Raw genomic sequence first — 22,293 nt, forward strand, 5'->3', positions numbered from 1 at the left:
TTAAACCGACAAATAAAGATGAACATCGTCGCGTGTAAGAATCATCGCCGGTGTCACGCAGAAGAACCGACAAAAATGGATAAGTTACGCAAGCGACGACCGCTCGCGTTAAAAACGATCGCGACTTTTTGCACCGTTACTCTGCGCTCGATTTGCAATCGGCGTGTCGGCAAACCAAACGGAACGACAAGAGCCGGCTCTCGATTGTCGCCGCTAACGACGGGGGGCAGGGCAGCTGCAGATGGCTCAAAATCGCGCAGCATCCAAAAAGATAAAATTAAATTTTTTTCCGTGGATCTCTACGCCAAAAACACCGATTATCCCCATAGTTATATATAGTTATAGAGTACATTTAATCTGGCCGTCGCCTGATGAAGCTGGTTGTTGTAATTACTGGTGAAACGTCGTACTCAGATTCTAAATGTTGTGGCTTGGCACTCCAACACACCAGTGTGAGCTGTACTAGTATTATACGCTATACACTACTACACTATTATACACTATACACTACTACACTACTTTACACTACTATACACTATTATACACTACTATACTATTATACACTATACACTACTACACTACTATACACTACTACACTATACACTACTATACACTATACACTACTAGACTATACCTATACACTACTATACTATACACTACACTATATACTACTACACTATACACTACTACACTATACACTACTAGACTATACCTATACACTACTGTACTATACACTATACACTACACTACTATACACTACACTATACACTACATTATACACTACACTATACACTACACCACTATATACTACACTACACGACTACACACTACACCGAGAACTCTTTAGAATTGCCACTTGTTGTTGTTGTCGTCTTTCAGCACGGTTGGGCAACGTGCGGTGGTGGTGTGACAGAAAGAGTTCAACGTACACACACACACATACACACATATACACACATACACACACATACACACATATACACACATACACACACATACACACACATACACACAACAACAACAACAACCGCCATTCGCCACTAAGTGGCGGTGACGTCACCACGACGCTTGTGCCAGGCTATGTGCACCCTGAGGCCACGTGAAGTGTCGAACGCCCGCTGGCAGGAGGTCACGGGGCAGACCCAGGTGCCACGGGTCGACTGACTGAGATGACTGGCTGATGCACCACCTGTGCCCCCTTCTGTGCCAACCTGCTGTGCTTTAGCCACCCGGCGCTCCGTTGTTGTTGGAGGGCGACTACCTCCAACTGCCCAGTAGCATCCTTCACAAGCCGCCTCCACAGAGGCCAATCTTGACACCGCTGGTACCAGCCATCGGCAAGTCCACTCAGCTCCACGTCCTCCTGTACCACATCACTCCATCTCTTCTCTAGCCCGTGCAGCGCCCGTTTAGCCCCCTCGATCCAGCCAAACAAAAGCTGTTTCGGCATGCGGTGGCTGGGCACACACAGGTACACACACAGATACACACACAGATACACACACACACAGGTACACACACAAATACACACACAGATACACACACAGATACACACACAGGTATACACACTGAGGAGATGGAGTCTGCCTTAATGGCCCGCAATCAAAAATCGCTCTTAAATTCCATAAAAAAAAGTAACCTGCAGCACGACATCTATTACCATCACTGGGGAAAAGAACGGTGATCCAATCTCCAACCCCCAGGAACAGGTTCGCAGATTTGCTGAGCATTTCTGAGGTCCTGGAGGAGGGGAATCTCTCAGCCTGGAAAACAACGTGGCACAAAGTGGGGATGACCCTGCCGAGGCTGCGGTGCCTCAAATATTGGAATAAGAAGTCACCCCCTGTCAGTGGCTGGCTGAGATGTCATCTGTTGAGAAAGTACTGAAGGCAATCTGGAGTCTGAGACCAGGAAAGGCACCGGGCAATGATGATCTCCCAAGCGAAATGCTGAGGGAGGGTGGCGTTTTTGCACAGACTGCCCTATATGACATCATAACAACAGTCTGGACCACTGGACGGGTTCCGCAGGATTGGAAGGATGCTCTGGTGGTCCCCCTCTTTAAGAAGGGGGACCGCACAGACTGTAACAACTACAGGGGCATCTCACTCCTCAGTATGCCGGGAAAGGTCCTGGCAAGGATTATCCAACATCGCCTTGCTAGGCACGCTAAGGAGTGGCTTGCGGAGCCAAAATGCGGTTTCAGGAAAGGGCGGCCCTGCACAGATGCCATATTTTCTGTCCGTTTGCTACAGCAGAGATGTAGGGAATTCCAACAAGACCTACATCTCTGGTGTATTGACCTGGGGAGGGTGGGGTGGGGCTGGGTGGTGGGTGAGAGGGGTGGGGCTGGGTGGGGAGGGGCTGGTCACCCTGTGGTGCCCTTATAAAACTCAACGTTTCACCTACTCACGTCGGCTTGGGCCCACCCTCACAGTCGGGAATATTTGCTGAATACACCACGTGGTGCCGCTGTTGACCCTGGCCATTGACCGAGCAACCCAACACGTTCCAACCAGCTCCCTCTGCAGGAATGTGTTTGAGCCTCGTCTCAAACGGTGTTAGACCAGAGGATGCCAAAAGGCGAACACAAACTTCAGTTTTCTTAAAGTCGACAGCTGTGGTTGCATGGGAAAATATGCCCAATACATTTTTTTCCAGCAAACTATAACGTTCAAAAGCTAAGTAATAATGTGTCCAGCAATCGCCTTACTTTAGGGGAGTCCATAAATGACGTCACGCGATTTTGGACGATTTTTGACCCCCCCCCCTCGTCACACGGCGTCACAAAAAGTCAGACCCCTCCCTCAAATATGACGTCACAAAGCTCTGCCCCCCCCCCCCCAAAATAAAACATGCTTCAAATCGCTTTCAACTATTGCCATTGTAGTGCGTATTTAATGTGGCGCTACACTCTGATGTTGTGGGAGAAAACATTTATTAAAAGTCTATTTAATTAAGTGGAACGTGTTGTCTATATTTATTTAAAGGTGCGCATTTTGATGTGACGTCACATTTCTCACCCACCCCCCCCCCCCTCGTCACACATCGTCACAAATGTCTGACCCCTCCCCCTCCAGGTGCGTGACGTAATTTATGGACGGCCCCTTATTTCAAATCTCACAATTTTATTCCAACGTAACACACCTTAACTTGACTTGAGCAGCGTTCAGAAACCCGGCCTTCCACAGCCAGCGCTCCCGATGAGTTTCTGATGCTCCACAGCGGGGACTTCCAAGCAGCCGGTGTAAGAACTTGCAACCTGAAATGTGCACAGCAGAAGGGCGCCGACAGCGTCGAAGCCTTCAAACGCGACGCTTCTCGGCCACGTGATTCGGCCGTGAAGAGCTCTCCCATGTTCTCTTTGGTAAAGCCACGTAGATAGGTTGAAGAAACTACGACGTTTTGATCGCGACGCCCGATGACGATCGCTTGCGTTGCGATCGAAACGTCATCGTTTTTTGTCTACTTTTTCGACCCATCGACGTCACTTTTACCGAAAGAACCCAAAGAAGACGAATTCCTGCAGTCACGAAAGCTTCAAGTCGAGTTGTCTCCCATCCCAATTCGCTGCCTCCGCCGTTCCCTTTCAATGGCTGCCTGGTTCTGGACAAGCAAGCCACGTGCACGCCAGGGAACGGAAGAGACACCCCCCCCCCCGCTCTCCCCCCCAGAGAGCCGTCTGCCAAGGTCGATGGCGTGCCGAGTCAACCGCGCAGCCATTGCCGTGATCTCTCTTCCTTAGCTGCGATTCTCTTAGCCTCGTCAGTAAGGAGACGCCTTTATATGTGTCGAGGAGTAGTCGGGGACACTCCCGTCACACTTACCTCCCGGTTGTGATGACGTCACGGGATGTGACGTCACGGGAGCCTTCCGGTGCGATGACGTCACATGATGTCACAGGATGTGATGTCATGGGATGTGACGTCAAGGGATGTGCGCATTTTCAGGTACGGTAATATCATGTCTCGTGTCGGGGATTTAAGGGGGAGCCCGGGATGGAGACAGGGTCGTTGTGGAAGCCGGGAACAAGATGGCTGGGAGTTGGGAGCCGGGGTAGGGATCAGGCTGGAGAGGCTGCTTCACCCAGCCAGCCGAGTTGGCTGATCCCTCGGTCGGTGCAGTGGGAAGAACTGAGCAGTCTGTGGGTGTGTTAGGAATCTCCCAGTACCCTTCCCCTGGGGGGACAGTTATGTCAGCTAATGTACGGCGTAAAGCCCCTGAATAAACTGACGGAAGCCCTTACCATATTTGTCTCCGAGTCGTCAAGAGCTTCTCTACGTATGCGCCGTTTAATCATTATCCTAATCGACCAGGTTACACTCAAACGAAATATCTTTTAGCTCTGGGGCCTGATGATATCGTAAGGACAGCCATGCAGGTGAACCAGCGTGATCATTAGAGTTGTGTGTTCATTGGTTTGTGATTTGGCGGATTAGAATCATGTAAGATTAATATGTTTAGTGGTTGGTGAAAATAGACCTTCCTTAATTATATTCAGGTGTATTGTGTTCTTTAAAGCTGGGGGTTTGATGGAATTATTATGAGCGTGAAGTCGCGATTGACTAATGGGGGCTAACGAATGAGTAATTAGTAATACACGTTGCTTGAAGAGATTGTTAAAGTTACAATGTTCTAATACGTGTTTAATCTAAATTACTTTTTGAATGTCATTAATTTTGTTGTATTATTTAATAAGACTAATCAAAATAGCTCAGAGGTTACTTGATTTCCACTCGTCCTATCAATTCCCCCAGACCCGCTGCCCTTCTAAGGGCCGGGACCGAGCGGGCCAGTGGTGAGACCCTGGGAGCCCCCGGGTCCCGACGTCCTTGTAATGGCCGGGACCGAGCGGGACAGTGGTCGAGACCCGTACCTTGGCTGGGTCGGGTCAGGGTAGCCTCCCCTAGGTCACCGTTAGCCGGAGGCGAGAGAGCCCGTGGTCCCAGTGATAGGCCACGCTTGTCCAGGGGCCGTACCACCCCCAGGTAGCGGGTTAAGGGGCCGTTACCCCTTTGTGTTAGGGACCGTTACTATTGCTGTTACCGTTGTCGTTAAATCAACGTGTTGCCTCTACACGCCGTCTCCAATCTCCCTGCACCCACTACACGCGCAGTGTTTGTTTCACGTCTCGTGCGGTTACTGTGGTAAGAAACTTGCTTGGCTTTGATTCCCAGACAATTCGTAATGGTGAAGAAAATTAATAATAAAATACGACGTTTCGATTGCAACACAAGCGACCATCATCAGGTACAAATGAATGAGAACAAACATAGTAAACTTGGAAATATAATGCAATATAACACAGAGTCGGCAAACAAAACAATCAACCACCCCACCTGGTTGATTACGTTCTTCCAAAGATTGATAAATATGAGAGAGACAAAACATAGACACGGGGACACACAAGCAGAGAGAGAGAGACAACACAGAAACACACAGAGAGACACACAACATAGACACACAGAGAGAGACAACACAGAAACACACAGAGAGAGACACAACATAGACACACGGACAGGCACACAAGCAGAGAGACAACACAGAGACACACAGATAGAGACACACAACATAGACACACAGAGAGAGACAATACAGAGACACACAGAGAGACACACAACATAGACACACGGACAGGCACACAAGCAGAGAGACTCACACAGAGACACACAGAGAGAGACACACAACATAGACACACAAGCAGAGAGAGAGAGACTTACACAGAGACACACAGAGAGAGACACACACAACATAGACACACAGACAGACACACAAGCAGAGAGAGACAACACAGAGACACGCAGAGAGAGACACACAACATAGACACACAGAGAGAGACAACACAGAGACACACAGAGAGAGACACACAACATAGACACACACACAGACACACAAGCAGAGAGAGACAACAGAGACACACAAGCAGAGAGAGAGAGACTCACACAGAGACAAACAGAGAGACACACAACATAGACACACAGACATACACACAAGCAGAGAGAGACAACACAGAGACACACACAGAGTGACACACAACACAGACAGACACACAGAGAGAGAGACTCACACAGAGACAGAGAGAGACAACCAAGAGCTTTAATAGCTCTTAAAACCCCTCCCACCGCTCCAGCAGTCTAAACACAACAAGACTCCCAAGTCTTCTGGTGACATCAAAAATTATTTAATAACGAGACGATCAAACGAGCCACAGAGCGAAGCCTCGGCCCTACGCGTTGGGCCTTGCGTGGCCCATTAATGGGCACTCGACTCGAATGTGCGGACGTTTCACTGACTGAACGCAACATTGAAAGCAGCCTTGAGAATCTTCACTTGAAGCTTTCGTGAAAACTGCAGGGATCTACGCTCTCAAAGTCATCACGTGGTAGGTGTATAAAATACATCACCACGTTTCCATCGCGACACAAGCGCCCGTCATCAGGCGGAACAGGTACAGTTCAACTGATGGGGGGGTCACTTGTGTTGCGACAGAAATGTCGTGATTTATTTTATTTTGTCCCCACGTCGCTCGACCGAAAGAACCTTGAAGAATGTTCTTGGTTCTTTCGGTAAAGTCACTACGTAGAAGGGAAACAATAAAATAATAAAAATATAAAACAATAAAAATTCTCACGACGTTTCGACTACGACACAAGAAGCAATCATCATCAGGTGTGAAAACCACAGCAAGAAATGTTTTAAAAAGTGGAGTTTTTTTAACGTTAGCACCACGGAGAGCGATTTGGCAGTTGTTCAAATGGACGAGTCCATCTATGTTCGGAAAAGAGGAGGGGGGAGAGGAAGAGAATGGAATGCAGTCTGAACAACTGCCAAATCGCTCTCCGTGGTGCTATGTGGTTTTCACACCTGATGATGATTGCTCGTGTTGCAGTCGAAACGTTGTGAGAATTTTATTGTTTTATATTTTATTTATTTTATTGTTTCCCTTCTACGTGGTGGTGACTTTACCGAAAGAACCAAGAATATGAATCCCTGCAGTCACGAAAGCTTTAAATCAAAACCTTGAAGGATGTTTTACAACGTCCGTGTTTTAAACGCGCAAAATAATCACGTTTCCCCAACTTAACACATTCTCAGGAAGCTGTGTGTATATATATATTTAGTTTACACTACGCGCGACGATGTTCAACGCAGCAGCCGCTTAAAAACTCTGGGTTAAGAGCGGCAAAGCCAGAAACTCGGTGCAGGCGGACGCTGCTGCTGGAGCTGAATGAACGAGCGAGCGTCGCAGCCGAGGACGGATTCGACCTTTTCAACATTTCCGAGCAGCGATTCTAAATTTGCCCGCGACCAATCTCCCGCGGGGGGAACTGCTCCGGCGTTCTCTTCGCCAAGTGCCGAGTCCAACACAAACCCCCGTGGGACGAGGCGCGCCGAGGGGCCCTAATCCAGCAGCGGGTTAACGAGTCCCCGAAAATTATCTCTCACGCGACCGATGGAAAAATAACCTGGCACTTCTTAGAAACAAAAGCGGCGAGGAACACACAAAGCCGTCCACACACAGCCCCAAAGATCCCCCAGCCACCGCCGTGTAGCCTTAACAGACTGTTGGGGCAAGTGCTGTTAGCGAGTAGCAGCAGCTATGATGATCCCCCCCGTGTAGCCTTAACAGACTGTTGGGGCAAGTGCTGTTAGCAATTAGCAGCAGCTATGAAGATCCCTCCCCGTGTAGCCTTAACAGACTGTTGGGGCAAGTGCTGTTAGCGATTAGCAGCAGCTATGAAGGCTACCGGCACTGTGGCACACGAGGGTGGGGGGGGGGGTGGGGTGGTCAACACCACGCACAGCCGCCTTTGTCTCCCCAGTGGCGATGTCTTTACATATCGCAGCGGGCACTCATTCGAGGCCAAGTCGACCTAGGGGAGGCCCAGGACCGGTTGTTCAGATGATCGCAATCACTGTGGCGTTGGCCGTGAGCGGGAATGGAACTCGGCTGATCACCGGCGTTGGTAGCGCTGACCGCTCCACCAACCCCCCACCGCTCCCCACCACCGACAAAGAGCGGCCACCGTGGAACGCGACAATTAAATTTTTGATGACATCACCATTGCAATAAGTGCTCCATGGGGCTATTATTGCACACGCTGTGTATGAACTCACTCTGTCTGTTGTTGTTGTAGTATCATCAAATATAGTAACTCAATCTTAACCCACTTACCAATGTGGTATACTTATGTCATAATGATGACAACACTGTATTCTAGCGTAAAAAATATATTTTCCAACAATCTTTTTTTAACACGTTATGTTTCGTCTTGGGTGTAATTGTCCACGCTCAACTGACGTCGTTGGCTGTAAATCTCCACGGTCCCCTTACGTCGTGGCCAAGCCTCGGGGCCACTTCCTGGAGTCGTGGAGTTATTCCGTTACCAGTAGGGTACATTTCATTAAAGAGTGTTTTAAAAAAAAAAGTATTTTAAAATATTACTTATTAATGTAATAACTCACAAACGTAAAAATGTTTACGCACGTGAACTCTGCGTAACATTCCAGTTCCAGTAAAGATTTACAGAACGTAACTTCTTCACTTCAAGTCTAGCACCAAACGCCTTACAATCACCGCAACTCTTTAACCCTTCCGCCCATTGCAATAAGCGATCCACAGAGTTACACGTGTAACAGCTTTACATGTGTAACAGCTTACACATATACACGTGTAAGCTGTTACACGTGTAACAGCTTACACGTGTATATGTGCATGTACATTCACTTCGTCACTTCCCAAGTCTGACATTGCACACGTTAAAATCAACGCACTCTTATTAACGCTTTCCCATGCCACCCATTGCATTGTCCCACAGAGTTATAAATGTAATAACTCACACATGTAAGTACGCCTTAAAATCACCGCAATCTTTGACCCTTCCACCCGTTGCAATAAGCGCTCCACAGAGTTCTAAATGTAATAGCTCCCAAATGTAGAAACTGTTAACGTGTGTAACCTATGCGTACCATCCGGTTAAAGTAAAGATTACAGAACAGTCTTAAAACTTTACTTCCTTCACTTTCCAAGTCTGACATCGTACGCCTTCAAAACCACCACACTGATAATTATCAATGAACCCTTTTACATTCCGGAAACCCCCCAAAAAAAAGGCTGCTCTATGGGTGGAGGCCGGTGGCCAAGTGAAATTGCCCTCCCCGTGCCTCCCTGTGCGGAAAAAACGAACGCCGAACGCTCGCCAGCGACCGGCTTATGCCTCGGTACGGGAGAGGGGATGGGTGAATCAACGAACTCGCCCCAACGGTCGAAGCCACGGGCGGTCGGGATCCCCGGCGGTCGTTTCTCTCTCCTCCTCCTTCGCCCGGCCGTCCGCCTAAACCATGAAGGCCCGGAGCGACGTCTGCACGGCGACGCGGCACACAGGACACCGGCTCAGGGAGAGGGCGCAGTGGCCGCACGTGGCCACGTGTCCGCACGGCACGAACATCGTGGACACCTCGCGCTCCATGCACACCTTGCAGGACAGCCGCTCTTCCAGCTTGTCCAGAAGCTCCTCAGTCGATGGCGCTGCTGTGGACGAAGCGCGCGCAGACGCACGCGGAGACACACGCGGAGACACACAGAGACACACAGACACACAGAGACACACAGAGACACACAGAGACGCACAGAGACACACAGAGACACACAGAGACGCACAGACACACAGAGACGCACAGAGACACACAGAGACACACGCGCGCACGCACAGACGCAAGCGCACACACACACAGACGCACACACAGAGACACACCCGCACACACTTTCAGCGGTTTCAAAAAGTGATGGTCGATCATCACCAGACTGCTTACATATGGGGCGCAAAGTTGGCGAGATGTTGACCACCTCGTCTGGTATACATGAGGTCGTGACTCTCACCTGTATCAGACTCTCACCTGGCTCAGACTTTCACCTGTATCAGACTCTCATCTGTATCAGACTCTCACCTGTATCAGACTCTCACCTGTATCAGACCCTCACCTGTATCAGACCCTCACCTGTATCAGACTCTCACCTGTATCAGACTCTCACCTGTATCAGTCTCTCACCTGTATCAGACCCTCACCTGTATCAGACCCTCACCTGTATCAGACTCTCACCTGTATCAGACCCTCACCTGTATCAGACCCTCACCTGTATCAGGTGAGGGTCTGATACAGTGCGCAGGGATCCGCCGTCTTACCGTGCTCAATCTCCGCGGTTGTACTCTGCGGCGTCTGACCCGGTAGCGGAGCCTTTAAACCGACAAATAAAGATGAACATCGTCGCGTGTAAGAATCATCGCCGGTGTCACGCAGAAGAACCGACAAAAATGGATAAGTTACGCAAGCGACGACCGCTCGCGTTAAAAACGATCGCGACTTTTTGCACCGTTACTCTGCGCTCGATTTGCAATCGGCGTGTCGGCAAACCAAACGGAACGACAAGAGCCGGCTCTCGATTGTCGCCGCTAACGACGGGGGGCAGGGCAGCTGCAGACGGCTCAAAATCGCGCAGCATCCAAAAAGATAAAATTAAAAAAATTCCGTGGATCTCTATGCCAAAAACACCGATTATCCCCATAGTTATATATAGTTATAGAGTACATTTAATCTGGCCGTCGCCTGATGAAGCTCGTTGTTGTTGTAATTACTGGTGAAACGTCATACTCAGATTCTAAATGTTGTGGCTTGGCTCTCCAACACACCGGTGTGAGCTGTACTAGTATTATACACTATACACTACTATACACTATTATACACTATACACTACTACACTACTATACACTACTACACTACTATACACTACTATACACTATTATACACTACTATACACTACTATACACTACTACACTATACACTACTATACACTACTATACACTATTATACACTACTATACACTACTATACTATACACTACTATACACTACTACACTACTATACACTACTACACTATACACTACTATACACTACTACACTACTATACACTACTACACTATACACTACTATACAATACTATACTATACACTACTATACTATACACTACACTACTATACACTACTACACTACTATACACTACTATACATACACTACTATACACTACACTATACACTACTATACTATACACTACTACACTATACACTATATACTACTATACTATACACTACACTACTATACACTACACTATACACTACTATATTATACACTATACTATACACTACTATACTATACTACTATACTATACACTACACTACTATACACTACTACACTATACATTACTATACTATACACTACACTATACACTACACTACTATACACTACTACACTATACATTACTATACTATACACTACACTATACACTACACTACTATACACTACACTATACACTACTATACACTACACTATACACTACTATACACTACACTATACACTACACTACTATACACTACTATACACTACACTATACACTACACTATACACTACACTACTATACACTACACTATACACTACACTATACACTACACTACTATACACTACACTATACACTACACTATACACTACACTATACACTACACTACTATACACTACACTATACACTACACTACACTATACACTACACTATACACTACTATACTATACACACTACTATATTTACAATGAGCATATTGGTAATAAAACCACATTATTTTTGTATTTTTACCCCTGAATGATGAACAACATTTCAAGCTGCCTGCGAAGTTTAAGTTTGAGTCTATTTGTGTTCAAGACCCCTGATAAACTCCATCAAGAGACGAGGATAGTCTCGTCTGTTCAACGACCGGAGTTGACCAAGGTCAACGTTAAAAAACGAAACAAAAAATCGTACGTGCGGCGTGTTCGCACGCCGGCGTTAAACTCGATTTTCCTGCGAAACCAAAAGTTGGCGAGAAAATGTTTTGTTACCGGCGGCCGCATCGACCCGCGGACGAAAGCTTCCCCCTTCTGTCGTCCAACAAACGCGCAGCTGTTCAGCAAACGACGCGGGAAGAGGGGGGGGTCATTACGTTATGCCGGCTGGGTATAATGTGGTGGATGTATTGGGGAGCACATCACCATCATTATTATTATTATTTATATTATGATCTTATAGTGAGATGGTTGTATTGGGGAACACATTATATTTATTATTTTATCGCGTTTATTATGATTTTGTTATTATCTTATAATGCGTTGGATGTATCGGGGAACACATCATTATTATATAATGCGATGGATGTGTTGGGGAACACATAATTAGTGAATATTTACAGTGAGGGAAAAAAGTATTTGATCCCCTGCTGATTTTGTACGTTTGCCCACTGACAAAGAAATGATCAGTCTATAATTTTAATGGTAGGTTTATTTGAACAGTGAGAGACAGAATAACAACAAAAAATCCAGAAAAACGTATGTCAAAAATGTTATAAATTGATTTGCATTTTAATGAGGGAAATAAGTATTTGACCCCTCTGCAAAACATGACTTAGTACTTGGTGGCAAAAACCCTTGTTGGCAATCACAGAGGTCAGACGTTTCTTGTAGTTGGCCACCAGGTTTGCACACATCTCAGGAGGGATTTTGTCCCACTCCTCTTTGCAGATCTTCTCCAAGTCATTAAGGTTTCGAGGCTGACGTTTGGCAACTCGAACCTTCAGCTCCCTCCACAGATTTTCTATGGGATTAAGGTCTGGAGACTGGCTAGGCCACTCCAGGTCCTTAATGTGCTTCTTCTTGAGCCACTCCTTTGTTGCCTTGGCCGTGTGTTTTGGGTCATTGTCATGCTGGAATACCCATCCACAACCCATTTTCAATGCCCTGGCTGAGGGAAGGAGGTTCTCACCCAAGATTTGATGGTACATGGCCCCGTCCATCGTCCCTTTGATGCGGTGAAGTTGTCCTGTCCCCTTAGCAGAAAAACACCCCCAAAGCATAATGTTTCCACCTCCATGTTTAACGGTGGGGATGGTGTTCTTGGGGTCATAGGCAGCATTCCTCCTCCTCCAAACATGGCATGTTGAGTTGATGCCAAAGAGCTCCATTTTGGTCTCATCTGACCACAACACTTTCACCCAGTTGTCCTCTGAATCATTCAGATGTTCATTGGCAAACTTCAGACGGGCATGTATATGTGCTTTCTTGAGCAGGGGGACCTTGCGGGCACTGCAGGATTTCAGTCCTTCACGAGGTAGTGCAGGGGTCGGGAACCTTTTTGACTAAGAGAGCCATGAAAGCAAAAAATTTGGAAATTTATTTCAGTGAGAGCCATATAATATATTTTAAAAGTGAATTCAACTAAATGTCAGTATAATAAGCCTCTGAATTTATTCTTTTAAATAATGTTGTTATAACACTCACCATTAATGCGACTTCTGGTGCTGCATGGATTTGCTGATGTCTTTGTAGTCGGGTTGGTACTTGGTGAGGTTAAGCTTCATGCAAGCGTTGAGGCTTTCATCCGTTAAACGTGATCGTAGGTTGGACTTGATGTTTTTAAGATGTGAGAATGACTGCTCACATGCATACGTAGGCCAGTATCATCCAATTAAAATAATGGACAATTGCTCCTGCAGCCATGAACAGGACATGCGCAGTGAAAAATTGATGGATGGATTAAAACAAGTGAGAATATTTTGTTTTATCTGCGAGCCATATGCAATCATCAAAAGAGCCACATCTGGCTCGCGAGCCATAGGTTCCCGACCCCTGAGGTAGTGTGTTACCAATTGTTTTCTTGGTGACTATGGTCCCTCTGCCTTGAGATCATTGACAAGATCCTCCCGTGTAGTTCTGGGCTGATTCCTCACCGTTCTCATGATCATTGCAACTCCACGAGGTGAGATCTTGCATGGAGCCCCATGCCGAGGGAGATTGACAGTTCTTTTGTGTTTTTTCCATTTGCGAATAATCGCACAAACTGTTGTCACCTTCTGACCAAGCTGCTTGGCAATGGTCTTGTAGCCCATTCCAGCCTTGTGTAGGTCTACAATCTTGTCCCTGACATCCTTGGAGAGCTCTTTGGTCTTGGCCATGGTGGAGAGTTTGGAATTTGATTGATTGATTGATTGCTTCTGTGGACAGGTGTCTTTTATACAGGTAACGAGCTGAGATTAGGAGCACACTCTTAAAGAGTGTACTCCTAATCTCAGCTCCTAATCTCAGCTTGTTACCTGCATAAAAGAAACCTGGGAGCCAGAAATCTTTCTGATTGAGAGGGGGTCAAATACTTTTTTCCCTCATTAAAATGCAAATCAATTTATAACATTTTTGACATGCGTTTTTCTGGATTTTGTTGTTGTTATTCTGTCTCTCACTTTTCAAATAAACCTACCATTAAAATTATAGACTGATCATTTCTTTGTCAGTGGGCAAACGTACAAAATCAGCAGGGGATCAAATACTTTTTTCCCTCACTGTATATATATACATTTCACGGGAGCAGCAGGTGCCAAACGCCTCACCTGGGAAACCACTTTGCGTGCTCATGCCAAGCGCTGTCTCCCAGCGCCCACTCTTGTAGATGACCGTCGCAGCTGAAGCACCTCACAAGATCTCCGTGACCTACTCAAAATAGAAAACACGTTACAGGGACCTCTCCCCTACATATCGACACTGTCAACTTTTCAGAGATAAACAAACCCATCCAGTTGCCCGTTCGGACCGAGAGTCGTAAGTTCAACCGCCTCACAATAGATGGAGGTGGTGGCATCAACATCTGCAGAACGTGAAGAACCAGTGGCATTTACATCTACAGAACGTGAAGAACCAGTGGCATTTACATCTACAGAATGTGAAGAACCAGTGGCATCAACATCTGCAGAACGTGAAGAACCAGTGGCATTTACAGCTACAGAACGTGAAGAACCAGTGGCATTTACAGCTACAGAACATGAAGAACCAGTGGCATCAACATCTGCAGAACATGAAGAACCAGCGTCATCTACATCTACAGAACGTGAAGAACCAGCGTCATCTACATCTACAGAACGTGAAGAACCAGTTGCATCTACATCTGCAGAATACGAAAATCCAGTGGCATCTACATCTACAGAACGTGAATAACCAGCGTCATCTACATCTACAGAACGTGAAGAACCAGTGGCATCTATATCTACAGAACGTGAAGAACCAGCGGCATCTACAGCTACAGAACGTGAAGAACCAGCGGCATCTACATCTACAGAACGTGAAGAACCAGCGGCATCTACATCTACAGAACGTGAAGAACCAGTTGTATCTACATCTACAGAATACGAAAAACCAGTGGCATCTACATCTACAGAACGTGAAGAACCAGCGTCATCTACATCTACAGAACGTGAAGAACCAGTGGCATCTACATCTACAGAACGTGAAAAACCAGCGTCATCTACATCTACAGAACGTGAAGAACCAGTGGCATCTACATCTACAGAACGTGAAGAACCAGCGGCATCTACAGCTACAGAACGTGAAGAACCAACGGCATCTACATCTACAGAACGTGAAGAACCAGCGGCATCTACATCTACAGAACGTGAAGAACCAGTGGCATCTACATCTACAGAACGTGAAGAACCAGCGTCATCTACATCTACAGAACGTGAAGAACCAGCGGCATCTACATCTACAGAACGTGAAGAACCAGTGGCATCTACATCTACAGAACGTGACGAACCAGTGGCATCTACATCTACAGAACGTGAAGAACCAGCGGCATCTACATCTACAGAACGTGAAGAACCAGTGTCATCTACATCTACAGAACGTGAAGAACCAGCGTCATCTACATCTGCATGAGATTATACAACTTGTAAAGGCCTTCCCCGTGTTTCGTGTACGCACTCTACAACACGCTTGGAACCGACAGGACTTCGCACTCCTATCGTGTTTTTGTAAACTGTTCGTTGCCGTGACGTTCTTACCCCCCATGCCCCGACTGGACATCATGCGAAAAAGAGCTTCACAGCTCAATGGATTCCTCCAGTATAGATAAATATTCTGATTCTGACCTCCCTCAGGTGTTTGACCAAAACTATTAACCAACATTGAAACTATTTTATGATACCAGGTGTTAGGACCATTGAGTTGCTATTCAGCTCTTTTTCAGAGGCGACCACCTGGCATTCACAAACGATAGCTCAACGAAGTGGCTTATCGCATGATAATTTAAACGCAGCCAAATTCTCTAAACGCGTGTTTCTAAATGTGCGAGGAAAAAAACCGGAGGACCGGCAGAAAAAATCCACGCGACCACGGGGAGGCACGAAAATTCCAAATACGCATCAGGCGTCAGGATGGAACCCACCACCTCCTGCCTTCCAGGCGAGGTAGTCAACATCTCCGAGCCACCGTGGCGCTTGCCCCCCAAAGAGCCGCCCCTCCCCCCACAAAACGGGGACGACTACAGCACCGGGGAAGGCCTCCACCCACTTCTACGTAGCAGCAGCAGCAGCGGCAGCAGCAGCACAAACCGTACCGGAATAGTAGAAGCCTGCGTAGGCCAGCTCATGCGGGGACACATTGGCGGTGTACGGCCAGCTCGCGAAAGATCTGATTCGCGCCCCGAACGAACGCATCTCTGGACACAGTGCGGAGTCGGGGCCATCCTGAGTGGCCTGCGGCAACGGGGCCTGCGGGGAAAAGGCACCACCCAGAAACAAACGCAACGACGACAATGGTGACGACGATGACGACTGTGACGACAGCGTCAATGGCGACGACGGTGATGCAGTGAGCTCATCGAATTGTCCCCGCCCTTTGGAACGGCTCCCCAGGAAGCCGTGAGGGCATTGGAATCGTTTTTTTTTAAACGACATCTTCGAAACAAAACCTTTTTAGACTGACCTAAAAAGGTTAAGTCATTTACATGACTTAATACGATTACATCTCCATAACTAGCATAACCTATGCGCATAATTACATCAATTAACATTATTTCGGATAATTACGCATTTTTCCAAATTTTATTTCATTTTTATCATTTTTATTAAAATTTTCAAGACCCGGCATATACAACAGGTGGGGGAATTTATAGAGAAGATAACATTACAGTAGAATCTTGATTTGAATTACAGTAGACTCTGGATGATCCGTGCGCGGTTTATTCGATTTGCAGATGAACCGCACACCTGCGATTTTGACAGAGATTAAGAACTCGTGGATATTCCCCTGAAGTCCAAATAATCTAAAAACAGTTTATACAACATTGGTTAATTCTTGGACGTTTTTATTACAAGTCACGCGGCGCTTAAACCGAACAAATACGTTGCCTCGGTTAATCCGAAATCCACGTGACCGCCTCTACGGCACGGCAGCTGCAACGTCTTTACAACGGTGGGCAGAGTTTAATTGATTTTGTTGCCGTGGCTCTGCTGTCAAATGAGCGAGCCGACTCTTCAGCGCGGGGAGCGGGAAAGTCTCATCATTGAACATGGTTATAGGCACAAAGCATTGAAGAACTGAGACTCATCTACAAGGGCGCAGCGGTAGCCAGGAGATGTCAACGACCTCGCCTGGTATGCAGGAGGTCATGGGCTCGAAACCCGACCCTGACACCTGCTTCTGCCTATTTGGAGTTTCCGTGTCTCTCTCTCTCTGTTCCCCCCGTGGTCACCACGTGCGAGGGTATTCGGCAAATATAAATGTCCACGCAACGATGCTGAGCCCGCTTCGCTGAGCAACGTCGCTGCTTTGCGTGACGGAGAGGGTCGGCATCTGAAACAAATAGCTACATCATCGCAGCGCTGAGTAGGGCCCTCGCCAGGTCAAGAATAACTGTGTTAGCACAGGGTGCTTACAAAGAAATGTTCACACTTGTTTTTGGACTATCGTTTTTTAATATAACACGAATCTGACCGCGAATGCGCGTCAATGGATTCAACGAGCCAAAGGGTCTCCGCTCGTTCGCCATCGTCGTCTAAACACGCCTAGAATTATCTCCAATCGGTACCCAGAACCCCGAGGCACATCTCTTCGTGCCAATCGTTGCAAATTCTCAGCGGCACCCCGCACTAGTTTTAGGAAAGACCCGGCCTCGCCCCCCCAAAACAAGCGTCAGGACGTCACCGGCGCCGTCGCTGGCGTCACCCACCGCGCGAGCGCAGGCGGGGAAGTGCCTGGCGTGCTCCCGAGCGGGGTCGTCCCCCTCCTCCCAGCGATGCATCATCCCGCCGCAGCGGAAGCAGGCCACCAGGTCGCTGAAGCCCATGCGGTAGAGTCCGGCCCGCGCCAAGTCCGCGGGCCGCACGGGGGACGACCGGGGCCACCCCTTGGAGAACGACAGCAGCCTGGCCGATTCTCTCAGCATCTTCGAGGCCGACGGTCGCGGGATCCGGTCGAAGCGGGGCATCGGGGGGGCAGAGCGTCTCGCCGCCGCCGACGCCCTGCGGGAGGCCCGAAAGTCTACGACGTTCGGCATCGACCCGGCGGAAAAATACGGGGCAATTTGGGGTGAAAAGAATGCTTTTGCGAGGGACGAGTCCGCCCGGGGGTCTCTTGTTAAAGATCGCTCAAGAAACGTCGAGGCCTTCTCCTCCTTTCAAGGCGTCGAAGAGATCCCGGGGCTCGTAGCTCAACGGGTAGTTTAAAAACCGGCGATGGGAAATGGCACGACCCCTGTTGTCACCCTCGACGGCTCCTGAATGCGGGAACAAAAATGTTCGGGCGGCAAGCGTCATTAAAAACGGACATCTTTTAGTGATATTCTTAGCTCTTTCGGTAAAGTCACGTTGAAGGCAAACAATAAAATAATAAAATACATATAAAACAATAAAAATTCTCACGACGTTTCGACCATAACACAAACGGTCGTTATGTTATGGTCGAAACGTCGTGATAATTTTTATTGTTTTGTATATATATTTTATTATTTTATTGTTTCCCTTCAACGTGACTTTGCCGAAAGAGCTAAGAATATGAATTACTGCAGTCACGAAAGCTTTAAATCAAAATAAAATATTTAAGTGACTTGAAATGTTTGGTTTAAACAATTCATCCATACACAAAGGCTTTTTGTGGGTTAGATTGCGTAAATATATTAATGTTAAACCCGCCACCACCCGACACGGCCAACTGGTAAGGGTTGTCACGTAAACAGAACATTGGTCGCCAAAAGCCTACGTGTTAAGAATTAAACAGTTCAGTCTGTCACTTCTGACAAACTCATGCACAGCAATAAAAGGGGGCACACACAGTCTGGATGGTCCTGTACCAAACGGAGTTTCGAGAGTTATCTGGTGTGAGAAAAACCAACACTACCCATAGACTCAGCACTGCACCATAGACTCAACACTACCCAAAGACTCAACACTAACCATAGACTCAACACTGCCCATAGACTCAACAGTGCCCATAGACTCAACACTACCCATAGACTCAACACTGTACCATGGACTCAGCACTGCACCATAGACTCAACACTGCCCGATAGACTCAACACTACCCAAAGACTCAACACTGCCCATAGACTCAAAACTGCCCATAGACTCAACACTGCACCATAGACTCAACACTGCCCATAGACTCAGCACTGCACCATACATTCAACACTGCATCATAGACTCAGCACTGTACCATAGACTCAACACTGCACCATAGACTCAACACTGCCCATAGACTCAACACTGCACCATAGACTCAACACTGCCCATAGACTCAACACTGCACCATAGACTCAACACTGCCCATAGACTCAACACTACACCATAGACTCAACACTGCACCATAGACTCAACACTACACCATAGACTCAACACTACACGATAGATTTCGATTTAAAGCTGTCGTGACTGCAGGGATTAATCTTCTTGGTTCTTTAGGTAAAATCACGTCGGTTCTAAACTAATTGTATTTTTACGGTGACCTCAGACCGCAGCTCTTTTGCTGGCACCGCCTCTTAACACCTCTCACAGCACGGTTAACGTTGTGGTTTGTAACGTGGAGTATAACAGCGCCTCGTGGCTGTTTCTCTCCCCCCCCTCCTCCGTCCCGAGGAGCGCGGTACGACACAGACACATAGACTCACACAGAGACACATAGACTCACACAGAGACCCATAGACTCACTCAGAGACCCACAGACTCACACAGAGACCCACAGACTCGCACAGAGATCCACAGACACACACATAGACCCATAGACTCACACAGAGACCCATAAACTCACACAGAGACCCATGGACTCACACAGAGACCCATAGACTTACACAGAGACCCACAGACTCACACAGAGACCCATATACTCACACATAGACCCATAGACTCACACAGAGACCCATGAACTCACACAGAGACCCATAGACTCACACAGAGACCCATAGACTTACACAGAGACCCACAGACTCACACAGAGACCCATATACTCACACAGAGACCCATAGATTCACTCAGAGACCCATAGACTCACACAGAGACCCACACACTCACACAGAGGCCCATAGACTCACTCAGAGACCCATAGACTCACACAGAGACCCATAGACTCACACATAGAGCCATAGACTCACACAGAGACCCACAGACTCACACAGAGACCATAGACTCACACATAGACCCATAGACTAACACAGAGACCCATAAACTCACACAGAGACCCATAGACTCACACAGAGACCCATAGACTCACACAGAGACCCATAGACTCACACAGAGACACATAGACTCACACAGAGACCCATAGACTCACACAGAGACACATAGACTCACACAGAGACCCATAGACTCACACAGAGACCCACAGACTCACACAGAGACCCCTAAACTCACACAGAGACCCATAGACTTACACAGAGACCCACAGACTCACACAGAGACCCATAGACGCACACAGAGACCCACAGACTCACGCAGAGACCCACAGACTCACACAGAGACCCACAGACTCGCACAGAGATCCACAGACTCACACAGAGACCCATAGACTCACACAGAGACCCATAGACTCACACAGAGACCCATAGACTCACACAGAGACCCACAGACTCACACAGAGACCCATAGACTCACACAGAGAACCATAGACTCACACAGAGACCCACAGACTCACACAGAGACCGACAGACTCACACAGAGACCCACAGACTCACACAGAGACACATAGACTCACACAGAGATGCATAGACTCACACAGAGACCCATAGACTCACACATAGACCCATAGACTCACACAGAGACCCATAGACTCACACAGAGACCCATAGACTCACACAGAGACCCACAGACTCACACAGAGACCCACAGACTCACACAGAGACCCATAGACTCACACAGAGACCCATAGACTCACACAGAGACCCATAGACTCACACAGAGACACATAGACTCACACAGAGACCCATAGACTCACACAGAGACACATAGACTCACACAGAGACCCATAGACTCACACAGAGACCCACAGACTCACACAGAGACCCCTAAACTCACACAGAGACCCATAGACTTACACAGAGACCCACAGACTCACACAGAGCCCCATAGACTCACACAGAGACCCACAGACTCACGCAGAGACTCACAGACTCACACAGAGACCCACAGACTCACACAGAGATCCACAGACTCACACAGAGACCCATAGACTCACACGGAGACCCATAGACTCACACAGAGACCCATAGACTCACACAGAGACCCATAGACTCACACAGAGACCCATAGACTCACACAGAGACACATAGACTAACACAGAGACCCATAGACTCACACAGAAACCCACAGACTCACACAGAGACCCATAGAATCACACAGAGACCCACAGACTCACACAGAGACCCACAGACTCGCACAGAGATCCACAGACTCACACAGAGACCCATAGACTAACACAGAGACCCATAAACTCACACAGAGACCCATAGACTCACACAGAGACCCATAGACTCACACAGAGACACATAGACTCACACATAGACCCATAGACTCACACAGAGACCCATAGACTAACACAGAGACCCATAGACTCACACAGAGACCCACAGACTCACACAGAGACCCATAGACTCACACAGAGACCCACAGACTCACACAGAGACCCATAGACTCACACAGAGACCCATAGACTCACACAGAGTGCCACAGACTCACACAGAGACCGACAGACTCACACAGAGACCCACAGACTCACACAGAGACCCATAGACTCACACAGAGACCCATAGACTCACACAGAGACCCATAGACTCACACAGAGACCCACAGACTCACGCAGAGACCCACAGACTCACACAGAGACCCACAGACTCGCACAGAGATCCACAGACTCACACAGAGACCCATAGACTCACACGGAGACCCATAGACTCACACAGAGACCCATAGAC

At 47.6% G+C, this 22,293-nt stretch overlaps 1 protein-coding gene across 1 annotated transcript; it reads right to left on the reverse strand.

Moving 5' to 3' along the window:
• Nucleotides 1–6,846: 6,846 nt before the first annotated feature.
• Nucleotides 6,847–18,609, reverse strand: LOC142915872 (baculoviral IAP repeat-containing protein 3-like). Its single transcript, XM_076061506.1, has 5 exons — nt 18,067–18,609; nt 16,453–16,606; nt 14,456–14,555; nt 10,185–10,236; nt 6,847–9,532 (listed from the first exon to the last, which is right to left on the reverse strand). Exons 1-5 carry the CDS (start codon nt 18,391–18,393, stop codon nt 9,395–9,397), a joined length of 771 nt encoding a protein of 256 aa, XP_075917621.1. The 5' UTR covers nt 18,394–18,609; the 3' UTR covers nt 6,847–9,394.
• Between the last annotated feature and the right edge of the window lie 3,684 nt (nt 18,610–22,293).

The sequence above is a fragment of the Petromyzon marinus genome, unplaced genomic scaffold (assembly GCF_048934315.1).
Source record: "Petromyzon marinus isolate PM22_M1 ecotype Great Lakes invasive population unplaced genomic scaffold, UKy_Petmar_22M1.pri1.0 PM_G_Scaffold_36, whole genome shotgun sequence".
NCBI classification, from domain to species: Eukaryota; Metazoa; Chordata; class Hyperoartia; order Petromyzontiformes; family Petromyzontidae; genus Petromyzon; species Petromyzon marinus.